The sequence below is a fragment of the Camelus dromedarius genome, chromosome 26 (genome assembly GCF_036321535.1).
Source record: "Camelus dromedarius isolate mCamDro1 chromosome 26, mCamDro1.pat, whole genome shotgun sequence".
Taxonomy (NCBI): domain Eukaryota; kingdom Metazoa; phylum Chordata; class Mammalia; order Artiodactyla; family Camelidae; genus Camelus; species Camelus dromedarius.
Genome location: NC_087461.1, coordinates 11,287,715 through 11,303,706, shown reverse-complemented (window position 1 = coordinate 11,303,706; position 15,992 = coordinate 11,287,715). Strand labels below are relative to the sequence as shown.

At 39.6% G+C, this 15,992-nt stretch overlaps 1 protein-coding gene across 6 annotated transcripts in view; it reads left to right on the top strand.

The window, feature by feature from the left end:
- The window catches only part of C26H10orf67 (chromosome 26 C10orf67 homolog), a 105,378-nt gene that overhangs the window by 20,510 nt on the left and 68,876 nt on the right, over positions 1 to 15,992 (top strand). For all 6 annotated transcript variants that reach the window (XM_031444692.2, XM_031444696.2, XM_031444698.2 and 3 more), the window contains one exon: positions 15,179 to 15,334. In XM_031444692.2, the coding sequence (XP_031300552.2) occupies positions 15,179 to 15,334 (156 nt within the window). The remainder of the gene's footprint in view (positions 1 to 15,178; positions 15,335 to 15,992) is intronic.

The window sequence follows — 15,992 nt, the reverse complement described above, 5'->3', positions numbered from 1 at the left end:
CTGGACTTGCCCTGCCTCTGGCCCTTTTATTTCATGAGACAATAACCCCCTTAGTATTTAAGGCACTGTTAGTTGCATGTTCAGTTACTTGAGGCTGAAAATACCCCAGACCCCATTGCTCTGTCAACAGTTTCTGTGACTCTGGGCAAAATTGTGTTCCCAAAGGCAGCCCTGACACTGTCTCCCACTCACCTGCTCTTCTGCAAGGTTACCTTGCTCCTCCTCCACCAGAGGTAAAGCCTGATTCCCCATCCCTAGATCATCTGGCCTTGGTGACTTGGTCCTAAGGACAGAATGTGGAGTAAGTGACATCCAAGGCAAGGGCACAAGAACTACATCCTGTAGCCTCAGTGTTTGCTGTCTGGAGTCTCTCCTTCTGAGAGCCCAAGCCATTTGGAGGGTCTGCATGTGGGTACTGGGTCCACAGGCCCAACTGAGCCCAGCCTTCAGGTCATCCAGCCCCCAGCCATTTCGTCTTTCCACCTGGGGTCCTGGCATTATGGAGTGAGGACAAGCCATCCCGCTATTCCTGTCCCAATCCCTTGACCCACAGAGTTTGTGAGCACAATAAGTAGTTGTTGTTGGGTGCTGCTAAGTTTGAAGAGATGTGTTATGTAGCAGTAAGTAGATGGCTGGGACAGGATCCCAATTCTCACATCAGTAAGCAGTTTCTTAATGATGTTTGTTGGCTAAATTACTTCTCTTATGATTCTACCAGCATGATACAGCATAACAGCTCTGAGTTAGCACAGTGTGCATTTCAGAACAAGGACTCCAGAGTCCAACTTCTCAGGTTCGAATCCTCTGCCACTTAATTGCTGTGTGATCTTAGGCAAAATATGACCCTCTCTGTTCACATTAATACTTAATTTTAGGTGTTTAGTAAGATAAGTTGTCTCACTTTCTTTCCTTCTTCAGGAGTGGCTTGAGCACTCACAGCTCTTTGTTCTTCCATATACATTTTAAAATAAGTCTGTGTTAGGGAGGAAGATAATTCCTTCTGCCCTTCTAAGTTCTTCTGGCTGCTGTAAGAATTAAATTGACATGAAACAGATTAACAGGAGAAAATCAAACAAAAGTTTAGTGGCATGCACATGTGGGAAAGACCCAGGGAAGCTGAGTAACTCACTTTAAGTATCACTTCAGCTGAAGACAAGAGGATGTTGAGGGGTACGGTCTGGGACTTCAAAGGGGAGGGAGGAAACAGAGATGGAAAAGCAAATGTTTGGTAAACAAATGTTTGCTGGGCCAGACAGAGACAGTGGGACACAGAGTGGACTCCGAATTCTAGGCCCTGCGCAAGTTCCCCCCACCACACCTCGCCCACATTCTTTACAGATACCTCTGTTGATAGCTCTTTTCTGGAAACAGGCCCCTTCTCTACATTCTTTAGGCAGTTAAGGGGGAGGTAACAAGAAAACCTTTCTGAGTCTTCTGTTTCTTAAAAATAATCAACCCAGTTAATCCTTTTGCCAAAGAGACACATTTTGGGATGGCAAATTTTGCTGTCCTACAATTCTTACACCATTTCTTCATTCATTCATTCATTCATTCATTCATTCATTTCTGCCAGCTGCACTGTTGGGGCATCTAGTAAAATGTTAAGTAAAATTGATGACAACAGGCATCTTTATTTTGTATCTAATCTTACAGGGAATGAATACAGTATTTCAACATTACACATAATGCTGTAGATACCATCAGGCTATTTCCTTTGCTAGAGACTTTAAAAAAATTTTTGAATGCATTTTAATTTTGTAAAATATGGGGTTTTATGCATCTACTGAGAGGCCATATAATTTCCCCCCCCCCTTAATCTATTGGTGTGGTAAAATTAATTATTTTTAATGTTAAATCAACCTTTCTTTGTCTAAGCCCAACTTGGTCATAAGGTGTCTTTTTGTTTGTTTGTTTTTAAAATTTGTTCCTGAATTCAGTGTTAGTGTTTTATTTAAGATATTTTAAATCTGTATTCATTAATGTGGTGAGTTGTCCTTTTCTTTTCTTTTTTTTTTTTTTAACTATTCTTGTTCAGGATTATGCTAGTTTCACAAACTGAATTGGGAAACATTACCCCCATTTTTTTCCCTAGGAGCGTTTGTGTGAAATTAGAACTACTTTTTCCTAAAATATTTAGAATTTTGCCAGAGGAGCCAACTGGGCCTGGAGAGGTTGGTTAATTGACTGACATATTTTGAATTCCCCATTCAATTACCTAATGATTACTGGACTATTTGGGTTTCATATTCCTTTTGAGTCAGATACAGTGAAACATTATTTGTCTAGGGCCTTTGTCTGTTCCCTTTAAACTCAAAAAATTGATAGGAATAAAGGCTTTATATCTATCTGTCTGTCTATCTGTCTATCTTACTGCTCTTGTATACTTTAATCCTTTATTTTTTAACCCCACTGCATCTTTTTATTGCTATTTTATGCATTTTCATTGAGTTTTAAAATACCACTTGTTTTTTATGACTAGAAGTTTTTCTTGCTGACATTCTATGTTCGGTTATTTTTTAATGACTTTCTCTTTGCCCATAACATGTCCTATTAGTTCTATAAATATATTTAAATGCACTTGATGGGTAGTCCATGTTCCATAATTCCCATGCCTTCCGTCTTTGAGGGTCTGATTAGTGTTGACTGTCACTCACGGTATGTCATTTACTTTCGGGGTCATGATTTTTGACTGTGAACTCATATTTCTGTGGAAATTCTTTGAGGCCTGGATTGGGGATGGGTTTCTGTGAAGAAGATTTGTTTGCTTCCGTGAGCTCTTGGATCTGTGACCACTTTAACCTAATTCTCAGCTTGAGACACTTTAGACCCCCCAGAGGTATGAATGCAGGTCACAAAACTCCTGCTTATAAAACTCAGAAGATTCTTCCCTCCTCTGTGCTTGGAGCCAAGTTTCCAGACAGGAGGCAATTTCACTTTCAGTTGGGTGGGAGGAGACACAGGGTTCAGGGTGATTACTTCTAGTTCATTCTAACGCTGAAGAGATGGCCCTTTGGTGGAGTGGTCTCCTACTTTTCCAGAATCACCTCTTTGAGGGGGACCTATGTGCTGTCTCTTCTCTGTGCCCTGTAAAGAGGTGTAAACCAAAGTTCAAATATACCGGGTCTAGCAGTGCCCTGCAGGGCGGGCCAGCTTCAGTGCTCTGCCTACTGCTCTGGATTTCTGCACTTTTTTTTTGCGCTCAATTTTAGCCTCATCATTCCTTACTTTGTCAGCTTATAGAAGCATTTCACCTATTTTTTTTTTTTTTAGTGTTTATTTTCCTTTGATTTAAAAAAATATTTATTTATTTGTGGTTCATTCTGAAATATATTTCCTTTTTAAAAAAAATTATTTGGTGGGGGGGGCAATTAGGTTTATTTATTTATCTATTTTTAGAGGAAGTACTGGGGATTGAACCTAGGACCTCGTGCATGCTAAGCATGTGCTCTACCACTTCAGCTATATACCCTCTCCCCCACATTTCACCTATCTTATCCAGAATTTTTGTTGTTTACAAAGAGAAAGTCAAAATAACATTTTTTGGGGGGGGAGACACTTTTATAGTTCTTTGTGTTTTCAACAATTTCTGGATCACTGATAAACTTCTAGTGCATATCAAATACTCAAAAAATATGGCAAAATAAGTGACTGTCAGTGTTTCTATGTGCTTTCTTTATGTCTAGGAGTAGAAAACTCTGAAAAGATTAAATGCTTTATATGCATCAGTGTTTCATAAACGTGTGCTGGTTAAATACGCTTAGCCAACTGTGTATTAATTGTGGTTCATTGGTTTATCTAAAGAAAGAATTGGTTTAAAGATACAGGAGTGATTCTTTGGATCTTTGCTTTGGCTTGTTGGCATGACTTTGATCCCTGACCTCAGACAGCCTTCCAAATCCTGGCCACCCAGTTTGTTAAGGCTTAGTCTTAAGGAAGAATAGAAGAGTGTTGAAAAAAACAACCTAAGCACACACTTCTGGTTAAGAGGTAACTTTTGGTTAAGCGTAAATGACTCTCTGCTGCCCTCTGGAGACCAATTCTGGTTACAGATACAAGTGTTTTTTTAAGCTATAGAGCAAGGTTTTAAATCTTTTTAACTATTAAAACAATTTCTTGTGTGATATAGTACTTTATTTGCAGATAGAAGAAAGTATTTTACTAAAACTTACACCACCTTTTCTTTTTTTGGTCTTGGAAATGTATCAGCTCTGATTCAGATAAGAAAACACACTACTCTGGGTCCCTCAGAACAGAGGGATTTGGGAACATATAAAACCCTTAGAAAGACTGGAGGAGTAAAAGTTTGGGAGACTGTCACTAGCTTTCAAATTAATAAGCAATTTTCCCAGTATCTTTTGTTTAGGATCTTTTCCTTTTCTGTTGATATATGATGTTTCCATCATATTCAATGATAAACTGAGGCATATTAAATTTTTAAGTTTATTTCAGCAAAAATTAATAAGTCATGAGGATGTAATGTAAGGAGTAGGGACTCTAGTCAATGATATTGTAATAAGTTTGTATGGTGACAGGTGGTAACTAGACTTACTGTGATTATTTGGTAATGTACACAAATATTGAACCACTATGTTGAACACCTGAAACTAATATAATATTGTCTGTTTATTATATTTCAATAAAACAAGAGGGAATAAATAAATGGTATGAGTATTTTTAATGAATTTATTTGTGCAAAAATTGATTCAAGTCAGGCAGCAATAGAGCAGAAGTGGTTAGGAGCGCTGCAACATGGGAGTCAGGGGAAAAACTTTTATAGAGGAAAGGTGGAAGCAAAGGAAGGGAATTATTTGATTGGCTGTAGCTTAAGTGTTTGCCTTCTATGGAAAAGCCTAGTTGGCTGTTTGTGACTGGTTGTCCTCAGGTATTAATTTATTAACCTTGAGGCATTTACAGGCACAGGTTTGCTTATGTAGGCTGTGAAGGTATTGATGGCCTCCATGTTTAACTAACTTAACACTCATCATACATCAGTAATCAGATAAATAATCATTTATCTCAAGGTTACTTCTGCTGTTTTGTGGCTCTATGTTAAGATTACCTATGCAGTATTATATCTATCCATTGCTTTTTTTGGTATTTAATATTTTTAGCATTATAATACGTTTTAATATCTGGTATGTTTGGGTCTTTTTTCATTAGTTGTTCTTCCCAAAAATGTCTTTGCTTTTTTTATTTATCCAGATTAATTTTAAAATAATTATATCTACTTCTTTTCCATAAAGGCCTCCCTTAGCATTTGTATTCAAATGAAACTGGTTGGAAACTTATTCATGAGTTTTGGAAGAAGTCTGTATCCTTTATAATTAATTGTCAGTCTTCCTATCCAAGAATATTTTTTGATTCACTTATGTCTTACTTCATGTATCTCAATAAAGTTTCATAATTTATTTGCATACATTGAATATCTTTTTCATGGAACTAAATTTTTCCTAAATATTATATTTTATGTCTTTAGAGAATGAAATCTTTTTTAGCCATATTTTAAGAGTCTATTTTGATGTAGATGGAAACCATTGATTTTTCAGCAGCTTTATTGAGATATAATTTATATAGCATAAAATTCACTCATTTGAAGTGTACAAGGGGAGAGTGTGTGCTTAGCATGCATGAGGTCCTGGGTTCAATCCCCCAGTTATCTCCATTAAGAATAAATAAATAAACAAACAAACCTAATAACCCCCTCAAACAAAGAAAAAGTGATTAAAATTTAAAAATAAAGTGTACAGTTCAGTGGCTGATGTTATATTTACAGAGTTGTGCAACCATCATCATCATCTAATTTTAAAACATTTTCATCACTCCCAAAAGGAAAGCTTGTACCCATCAGCAGTCACTCCCTGTTTCTCCCTTCTCCCTTCCGTCTCTTGTTCCAAACCTCCTGCAACCTCTAATCTACTATCTCTACAGATTTACCTATTCTGAACATTTTATATAAATGGGATTGTACAATATGTGCTCTTGTGTGATTGACTTCTTTCATGTCATGTTTAATTTTGCTTTCAGGTTTGGAAGATGCTCACTTCCTGTGCCTTGCTGCATGTGCTTGAAAGCTGCTTTAGATAATGGTCTCCTAGATCTTTTAAAAGAGAATTTTAGGGAGACCTCGCAGCTTTATTCTGTTCTCCATCTATACTGGATGTTGAGGATTTCCTTTTTTTTCTCTCTCTCTCTCTTTTTTTTAATTGAACTATCATTGATTTACCGTGTTGTATTAGTTTCTGGTGTACAGCATAGAGATTCAGTTACATATGTGTATATATATATATATATACACACACACATATTCTTTTTCATTATAGGGTACTCCAAGGCATTAAATATAGTTGCCTGTCCTATACAGTAAATCCTTGTTGTTTTTTTCTGTTTTCTATATAATAGTTTGTATCCGCTAATCCCAAACTCCCAATTTATCCCTCCCCCCTCCTCCTTGACAACCATAAGTTTATTTTCTATGTCTGTGAGTCTCTTTCTGTTCTGTAAATAAGTTCATTTGTATCATTTTTAAGATTCCACATATAAGTGATACCATATGACATTTGTCTTTGAGGATTTCCTTATACATAGAATACTTTGGGACTAGCCTAGAACTGTACCCAGTGGGCCCTGTGGATATTTATAGAATGGATGCTGACGTGTTCTTGCAGGGTTCTGTGTGTGGACGAGATCTCTTAGGGTGGCACAGTAAGGGAAGAAGGCTTCCCGTTGTTCAGAAGCCTTGGCCCCAGACTGCTGGAAATATAACCATCAGCATTTCGTTCCCTTAAATCACCTCCCTCTCCTTTACCAGCAGGGGGCTAATGAATGAAGTCATTACCTTCTTAGTGGGTATTCTTTCTTCCATCAGTAAAACTGGGCTGGACAGAGGACCTTAGGTGATGGACTATTGGGGGAGTTTGGAGGAGGAGAGGGGGATGGAGGGATGTTTACACTGAGGAGAGGATACAGAGGAGCAGAGAGAGCCCTGGATAAGCTGTACCTCCACTGTCCTGTGCGTACCTGATCTCCTTGAATCTAATGTAGACTGGGGCTCCCCTTCTTTTGTCTTAGGTGACACTGGTGACGGGGCATCAGTTATAGAACAGTGAGTGACAGTGCTTGGGGAAACCTCCTCCTTCTCTCTAGGCAGATAATTAATGACAATGAAAGCTGTTGTCACTAAGTGACTTACTGCGGCCCAGGCCCTGTGCAGAGTGCCTCATGTGTGGCATGATATTTATAACATTTCTATAAAAAGACCTAAAGGACTAGCCTTAAACTCAAATGGATTACAGAAAAATGCAAAGTTTAATATCTAAGTTTTTATCTGAGTGCCTTCCTTTTTGGTGTGACCATAATCAGCATTCAGAACGAAAAGGAAATGAAACTAACTCCTTTTCCGCACGTCCTCACTTGGATATTTGGAGAAAACCCTGTTATTCGTGCCTTCTCCCCTATGGCTGGGCCACCATCTCCCTCATTTGTCCTCATATGAAGAAGATTCCAGATTCCTCAGCAACCTGCTCATGCTCTTAAAATGCCCTCTGGTTTGTTAGTCCTCTCGTAACATGCAGGATAAATACGTAACCAGAACCACCAGCAGTGTCTCCCTAGTGACTCTGAGAAACTTCAAAATCCCAGGAGCATGAGAAAAGTTATCCGTCCTTATTCTAGTTCCAGGCCCCGGGAGTGAGAGGAGTCTTCCTGAAGCAGACCGTTGGCTGTGTATTTTTTTATATTTATTTTTCATGAAATAGAAATAATGCTATTAATAATATTTAAAGTATTCATTCAATATTGTTAAAATGGTCACACTGCCCAAGGCAATCTACAGATTTAATGTAATCCCTATCAAATTACCCAGGACATATTTCACAGAACTAGAACAAATCATAATAAAATTTATATGGAACCATCAAAGACCTAGAATTGCCAAAGCATTACTGAAGAGAAAGAAAGAGGCTGGAGGAATAACTCTCCCAGACTTCAGACAATACTGTAAAGCTACAATCATCAAGACAGCGTGGTATTGGTACCAAAACAGACATATAGACCAATGGAACAGAACAGAGAGCCCGGAAATGAACCCACAAACTTCTGGTCAACTAATCTTTGAGAAAGGAGGCAAGAATATACAATGGAATAAAGACAGCGAATGGTGTTGGGAAAACTGGACAGCAGCATGTAAAACAATGAAGCTAGAACACTCCCTTACACCATACACAAAAATCAACTCAAAATGGATCAAAGACTTAAACATAAGACAAGATACAATAAACTTCCTAGAGTAAAATATAGGCAAAGTATTATCTGACATACATCTCAAAAATGTTCTCCTAGGGCAGTCTACGCAAGCAATAGAAATAAAGGCAAGAATAAACAAATGGGACCTAATGAAACTTACAAGCTTCTGCACAGCAAAGGAAACCATAAGTAAAACAAAAAACCTACGGATTGGGAAAAAAATTTTTGCAAATGAAACCGACAAAGGCTTGATCTCCAGAATATATAATAAGCAGCTCATACAACTTAATAAGAAAAAAATAAACAACCCAATCCAAAAATGGGCAGAAGACCTAAACAAGCAATTCTCCAAGGAAGACATACAAATGATCAATAGGCACATGAAAAAATGCTCAATTTCACTAATTATCAGAGAAATGCAAATCAAAACTACAATGAGGTATCACCTCACACCAGTCAGAATAGCCAGCATTCAGAAATCCACAAATGACAAATGCTGGAGAGGCTGTGGAGAAAGGGGAACCCTCCTTCACTGCTGGTGGGAATGCAGTTTGGTGCAGCCACTGTGGAAAACACTATGGAGATTCCTCAAAAGACTAGGAATAGACTCACCATATGACCCAGGAATCCCACTCCTGGGCATATATCCAGAAGGAACCCTACTTCAGGATGACACCTGCACCCCAATGTTCATAGCAGCACTATTTACAATAGCCAAGACATGGAAACAGCCTAAATGTCCATCAACAGATGACTGGATAAAGAAGTGGTATATTTATACAATGGAATACTATTCAGCCATAAAAACCGACAACATAACGCCATTTGCAGCAACATGGATGCTCCTGGAGAATGTCATTCTAAGTGAAGTAAGCCAGAAAGAGAAAGAAAATACTATATGAGATCGCTCATATGAGGAATCTAAAAACAAACAAACAAAGCATAAATACAAAACAGAAATAGACTACAGACATAGAATACAAACTTACGGTTGCCAAGGGTGCGGGGGTGAGAAGAGATAGACTGGGATTTCAAAATTATAGAATAGATAAACAAGATTATACTGTATAGCACAGGGAAATATATACAAGATTTTATGGTAGCTTACAGAGAAAAAAAGTGACAATGAATATATATGTTCATGTATAACTGAAAAATTGTGCTCTACACTGGAATTTGACACAACATTGTAAAATGATTATAAATCAATGAAAAATTTTTAAAAAAATATTTAAAGTATTCAGGATGCACTGACTTTTTCCAGTTTTATTGAGATAGAATCAATGTAAGCACTTTATAAGTTTAAAGGATACCATGTAATGACTTGACTTACACATATTGCAAAATAATTACCACTATATGTTTAGTTAACATCCATCTCCTCATATAGTTACTAAAAAATATTTTTTTCCTTATGATGAGAACTTTTAGGATTTACTCATTTAGCATCTTTCAAAAATTACATAACCAGGAAAGATGCAAAGAAAACTTGGTCTACACCACAGTACTGGACGTGGGTCATGAGTTCTTAGTAAACACTACATAGATCAAAGGCAATGCATGATGTTGAGTGCTTTAACTGTTCGTTTGCTCAGGTATTTTTCCATCATCTGATTTTGTGGCAGAGGTAAAAACAGTCCTTGCACTCAAGTGGTTCATAATCTAGGGTCATGGAAGGTAAGAAATGTAGCAATTCCAGCTTGTAGTAGAGGTGTGCACCTGATGGCTGCCTGGTTACTTGGAAGGATAGTTAAGAGAGACTTTTAAGAGGAAGTGATTCTTGAGCTAAGCCTTGAAGGTGTGGGGGAGGGAGAAATTTCCCCCTCCACCCCTCTCTAGTTCTTCTGGTGGGATTTAGAATACTGTTGACACAAGGCAGATTCACAGGAGAAAAAGAAATTTTCATTTGTGCACATGGAAGTCTTACAAAAGTGAGACCTAAGAAGTAGCCAACACAGGAAGCTTTTATTTTTAGATGAAGAAACAATACACTGAGGGATTAACAGGACAAAGAAACAGGTTTTGAGTGCCCAGTAAATAAAGAATGTGAACAGAGTGTGGGTTTCTCAGGTTGAATTTCCTCTCTGGTGATTAGTGTATGCACCTACCTCCAGATGCAGGGAGGGTACCTGTCTTATGGGAGATTTATTTCCTGCTTTCAGGAAGACAGAAAAGAGGGTCAAAGTACCCCCCTTGCATTGACCATTTCTTAAGTAATTTTAATTCAAAGTAATCAATATGCCATTGAGGGGCAGCTTACACTGGGTCCCAACAAAGGATGATGAATTTTGATGAGCTTAGGGAAAATAGGAGAAAGACAGGGAAGTGGCCCATCTGACAACAGAGAGGCATTAAGTTTCAAGGCACAGCCAGGGAACTGGCAGGTCTTTGTTAGGACTGGAAGACAGGGGGCTGGAGAAAGTGGTGAGAGGAGATCCAGGAAGGGAAACCAAGGAATTGATATTTTATCTCAAAGACATCAAAGAATTGTTGTAGAATTCTAAGCAGCTTTCATGACCTGCCTAGATTTGCAGCCTTGAAAGATAAGTATTATTGGAGTGTCTATGAAACTTGATAAATAATACCCATCTCTCCCACCTAGGTTCTGGATCAGTTAAAAAATGAAGTCAGGGAGCCAGCAGATGGAGATGATTGGTTTTACTGAGAAGACAGGCTACTCAGTGCTAAATCCCACAATTTGGCAGATTATCTCCCATCACAGGCAGCACGGGGCTGGGGAGGTCTGTTCCCACTGGGGCAGAGCATCTGCTCCCCCAAAGAGAAAGGGAAGGGGGAGGTGATGGCCAAGATATGACCAAGTTCCTTCTTCCAACGTCTTAATCAGATAATTGTTGGAGGATGTCCCTCTACATGGAAGGAAACAACGTTCCCTGGGTTCTTCTTCTTCACTTAACATATTGAGCTCAACCATTTAGCCTGTGATCAACTCAGTGTGTGTCTCGGCCTTGGAGAGGAAAGCCCTGCTCCCGCCTTCGTGATGCAGCCCCCACCAATAACAGCCATGCTCCTCTGGGGGTCCTGAGACCACCGGTGCCCCGGAAGACTCAGCAGTGGGTTAGAAGAGTGCATCATTTACATTAAACTCCGAGATCACTTTGTCTCCAATATTGAGAATTTACTTCCTGGTTAATTTCTTACCCCAGATTATGTCCAGCTGTGTTGACCAATTTTGTCTGTCAAGAGATTTTGCCCATGAGGTCAAATGACATCATAAAATTACTCTATAATAAAAAGCCAGTATCTGTGCCCCAGATTTAAATATTAACTCCTTCTCACTTTCAACTGTCAAAGGAAAAATTTTAATATAAATATTAATTATTCTTATAAGGCCAAAGGAATTAAAGTCCAAAACAAAATTTTCTTGCCATTGTGAATGAAAAGACCAAAAGACACACTCCTGCCTCTTTCCCTTCCTCGTTCCCTGCATCAGAACCAAGCTCTCAGAGTGCGGTGTGGTCAGGATATTAGGTACATGAGGGAGGATGGAGCAAATGTCAGTGCATCGAACATCATGGGCACCAGTTTTCTTACTGCCAGAGAAGGTGTTATACTCTGGAAAGGAGACAAGCCATAATAAACACTGTGGTGTTGGGTTGGAATGGGTGGTGTTGGTGTGACTGTGTGGTCTTTAGATGTAGATGTTGATTAGTCACGACTCTCTAGAGAAAGAGAACCAATAGGATGTATGTACAGAAAGAGACAGAAAAAGATTTATTTTAAGGAGTTTGCTCACATGCTTGTAGGGGCTGGCAAGTCTGAAACCTGCAAAGCAGGCCAGCAGGCTGGAGACCCAGGGAAGAGTTGATGTTACAGCTTGAATCCGAAGACACTCTGCTGATAGAATTCCCTCTTCCTCCAGGGACCTCAGTCTTTCTCTGAAGACCTTCAACTGATATGACGAGGCCCACCTGCAGTGGGGTAGTCTGCTTTACTCAGTGTCTGTTGATTTCAGTGTTAATCTCACATGAAAAGTACCTTCATAACATCTAGGCTGGTGTTTGACCAAATCTCTGGATGTTAGAAAGCGAAGCCAGGCCCAACCGCTCTTCTTCCCTGAAGGCTGCCAATCTAAGGGAGGCCAGAACTGGGAAAGGTCAGGAGCTTTGATGGGTAAGAAGAGTAGGCTGGATTGGGATTTGGGGATTTTGAGTTAGGGGGGTTTGGGGGGTTTTTTGGCTCTTGCTTTCTTCCTTTTTTTTAAATTCAATTTTGTTGCTGAGAGTTTAAAAAAAAGGCATGGAACTTTTCTGAGAGTTCTAAGAGGAAAAACATGAGGCAGGAGATTATATTTGGAGGGGTGGTGAGAAAAAAAAAACAGCTGCTTTCTGCTTACCTATTCTTGAGTCCAGGGTGTTCAGTAAACACTAGTAAAACATCAGAAACATTCTGGAAGATGAAGAGAAGTGAATCCAATGCGTTTGGGCCTGAACGATTAATTTTTGTAATGTCAAAACTGAAACTTTTTGTTCTTCTGAAGAACTGTGGTGTGGCCCTCCCTGCCCTGAAGTCCAGAGGGGCTGAGCGCACCCTAGAGGCAGGTCCAGCACAGCGGGGTGTGTGCAGTGTCTCAGCACAGTCCTGGTGGGATTTTAAATGAACTCCCCAGGATGGTTTATGCTGTGTCATCAAGGAGATGATTTGGCCAGCTTGTCAGATGCATCTTTGCTCTGCTGTTTTTTTAGGAGGAAAATAAACCCATCATATTCAGAACATAAAAATTAGTAAGCAAAAAACAAGTAATAAATAAATGGACCCCAAAAGAATGTTTATAAGGTATAGAAAGAAGCCAGCACTGGAAGGGGGATGGGTAGGAGAGTGGTGCTCAGGCTTCCCAGAATACGTGGCATCTGGGTTTGAATGACAAACAGTAACAAGAACAACAAATGCTAAGATAAAGTACAGATGGGGAGCAAATTGCGCTGTAGACACCATCCAAAATTGTTTACATGCATTATCTTACTGAATTCTCATGGCAATTCAGGTGGCATTATTATTTGGCCCATTTCACAGATGATAAAACTGAGGCAAAGGATTTAAGAAACTTTTTCAAGGTCACAAAGCTACTAAGTGACAGAGCCGGTCTGCAGACCCAGGCCCCCTTGTTCTAATGCCATTCAGGAGACTGACAAGTAAGAGCTCCCCAGCTGGCCTAGGAGTTCCAAGTGCAGAGGCACGGAGGCCTGATCACCATGTGCTTCCGGGAAATGGTGTGCTGCGTGCCAGCACCGGTACGATGCCCAGTCTGGTGGGGAAAGGGAGAGAAGGCTAGCACAAAACAGGTGAGCTGGCAGCAGGCCCTGAGGGGTGCAGTTTTGTCCATCATGCTAAGAGTCGGACTTTACCCTGTGGGAGCCGGGGAGAGCTGCAGTTTAGAAAGGTCATTTTGGCCACAGGCTGGAGATTGATTGCAGAGGACAAACGAAGATGCAGGGAGGTAAGTTAAGGACTGTTGCAATAGTCCAGGTGAGCAAGACAGGGATGATGATTGTAACCAATCAGGACCCGCTGGGGCCTTCCTGGGACAGACCCCTCCCTGAATCCTCTGTTTCAGCTCCTCCCTGAAGTGTCTAAATAACAGTATCTGAGGCCCCTCCCTCACCTGGCCTTTAAAAATGCTTTCCTGAAGTCGATGGGGACTTCGGGTGTTTCGGCACCGGCTGTCCCAGGCTTCTTGCATGGTGCCCTGCAGTAAACGCTGCACCTTCCTTCACAACCTGGTGTCAGTAGGCTGGCTTTACTGCGCGTGTTTTGCTTTGGTAACAGGATGGGAGTGGAACAGGGAAGGAGAGGGTAATTTCAGGAGTGATTTGGGGGTGGGTTGAGCAAATTTGGTGAGTTAGTGAGGGAGTAGAAGGGGCTTAAAATGACAGAAAATGGGTTTCCGGCTTGTGCTGCTGTTATGGGGGAGGCAGATAGGAGGAGTGGAAAGATGGTGACCTCTCTTTGGACCTGTTGAATTTGAGATGCCCAGTAACTGATGCTCAGGCCACTAGTGGGTTAACTCTCTTGGCCTCTGCAGAGCATTTGATCTGTAGACCTAGAAAAGAAAAGATGTGAAGAACAGGTCTGTGTACTTAACACTGTTCTTTAAAATCACCCAATTAAAAAGCGAATATTGTCATATGGATTGTTCTGTTTTCACTCTTTTTAATTCTACTACATATTCATTTACTGATTTTTTTCCATTGGTGCTGTGTAGACTATGTCAGTGTTATGTCCTTAGCTTGACTCTTAACGCTACCTCAGTATAACATTCTTCTTCTCAGTCTGCTGATATTCATTATATACCAGTAGAACAATTTTAGTTTGTAAATCTAGCTCTTTGAAATATAGTATTAAGTATATTAGCAGATATGGTTAGGTTTTACGACATTTCTCATATGTCCATGTGTCCAAATGTATTAGTAATGAACAAGTGATAAAAAATAAAATAGTTCTCCCATAATTCCCAAAAGAGCCCAAAATGTACAATACAGTTTTGTGTGTCAGTGCTGAAAATGGGGTTTTTATATCTTGGAAGTAAGTATCCACGTCTCTGTTCCAAACCATTGAGGGAATTGACTACACCACCGAAGTTCACTTCCTTTTTACATATTAAAAATTTTTTGCTAGCTTCCTTTCTAGAGGAAGATTGAAGTTGGACATTCACCATTATGATGTGGATTTACAATTAAGATTCCCTATTATTATTATCATTTGCACAGCTGATGCAGTTAGGGTAAGACACCATGCTTTGTGTTTCACAAAATAATACTGTGCTGTTTTCCATTATTGTTCAATATGAATATAGTTGTTTACTAAGATGTGTGCAACTTGCAAAAGTAACTTTATAAGACAGAAGCTTGAATAAAACATGAAATGGTTTCTGCTGGTGCTAGCTTCGTGTCTGATTTCCAACACTGTTTTCTCCCCCCAGCAATTCTTTGAGATAGAAGAAGAGAAGATGCCTGTGCAAGACTCAGCCACTGCCAAAATTACTTTTTTGTTGAAAAAAATGAAGGAGAAAGAAGAACTTATTAAGGAATTAAAAGAAGAACTAGACCAATATGAGGAATTTGGATTTCATAAAGTTGTAAGTTTCACAGCAAAGAGTAATTCATTTAATATATGTAAATAAAGTTACAACTGTCTACAAGCTGCGTTAGGGAGAGAGGAACTACAGTTGATAAAATCAACTGGGAATCTCTCCACAACATAAACCAGTCCAACCCTTTTCTTTTCAACAGCACATTCTAGAAAACCCATGATAATTATAAATAGGAGTAATATAATTATTCTCAATTCTTATTTATAATGGAAATAAAATAACCTATCTCCCACTGCAAAAATTATCTCACATGAGAGGAGCCTGTGAATAGATTTTTGTTTTAATTTTGAAGATTCCCACCCTTTTTTGCAGTCCAGACAATTTGAAAGACACAAAATAATCTCAAGGCTTCCAAGAAATGAACTTGGCACAAGATGATCTTACGTAGAAATACTGTCCACAAGGAAAATTCTCAGAGGGTTTTCACCCTGTTCTCCCAGTTGCAGTGGGAGCCAGGAGTGGCTTTCCTGCTCAGACAGAAGACTGATGAGAACAGAAATGGGAAGATAGGTGAGAAAGGAGAGCTTAGGTGTCCATCAAGGAGGAGACTTTTAAGGATCTGGAAAAGTGTGGTCTCTGAGGGCAAGTTCATTTCCATCTCAAGTCAGCTCTGAGCCACTGGCTGTCTTGGCCCAACCACAGT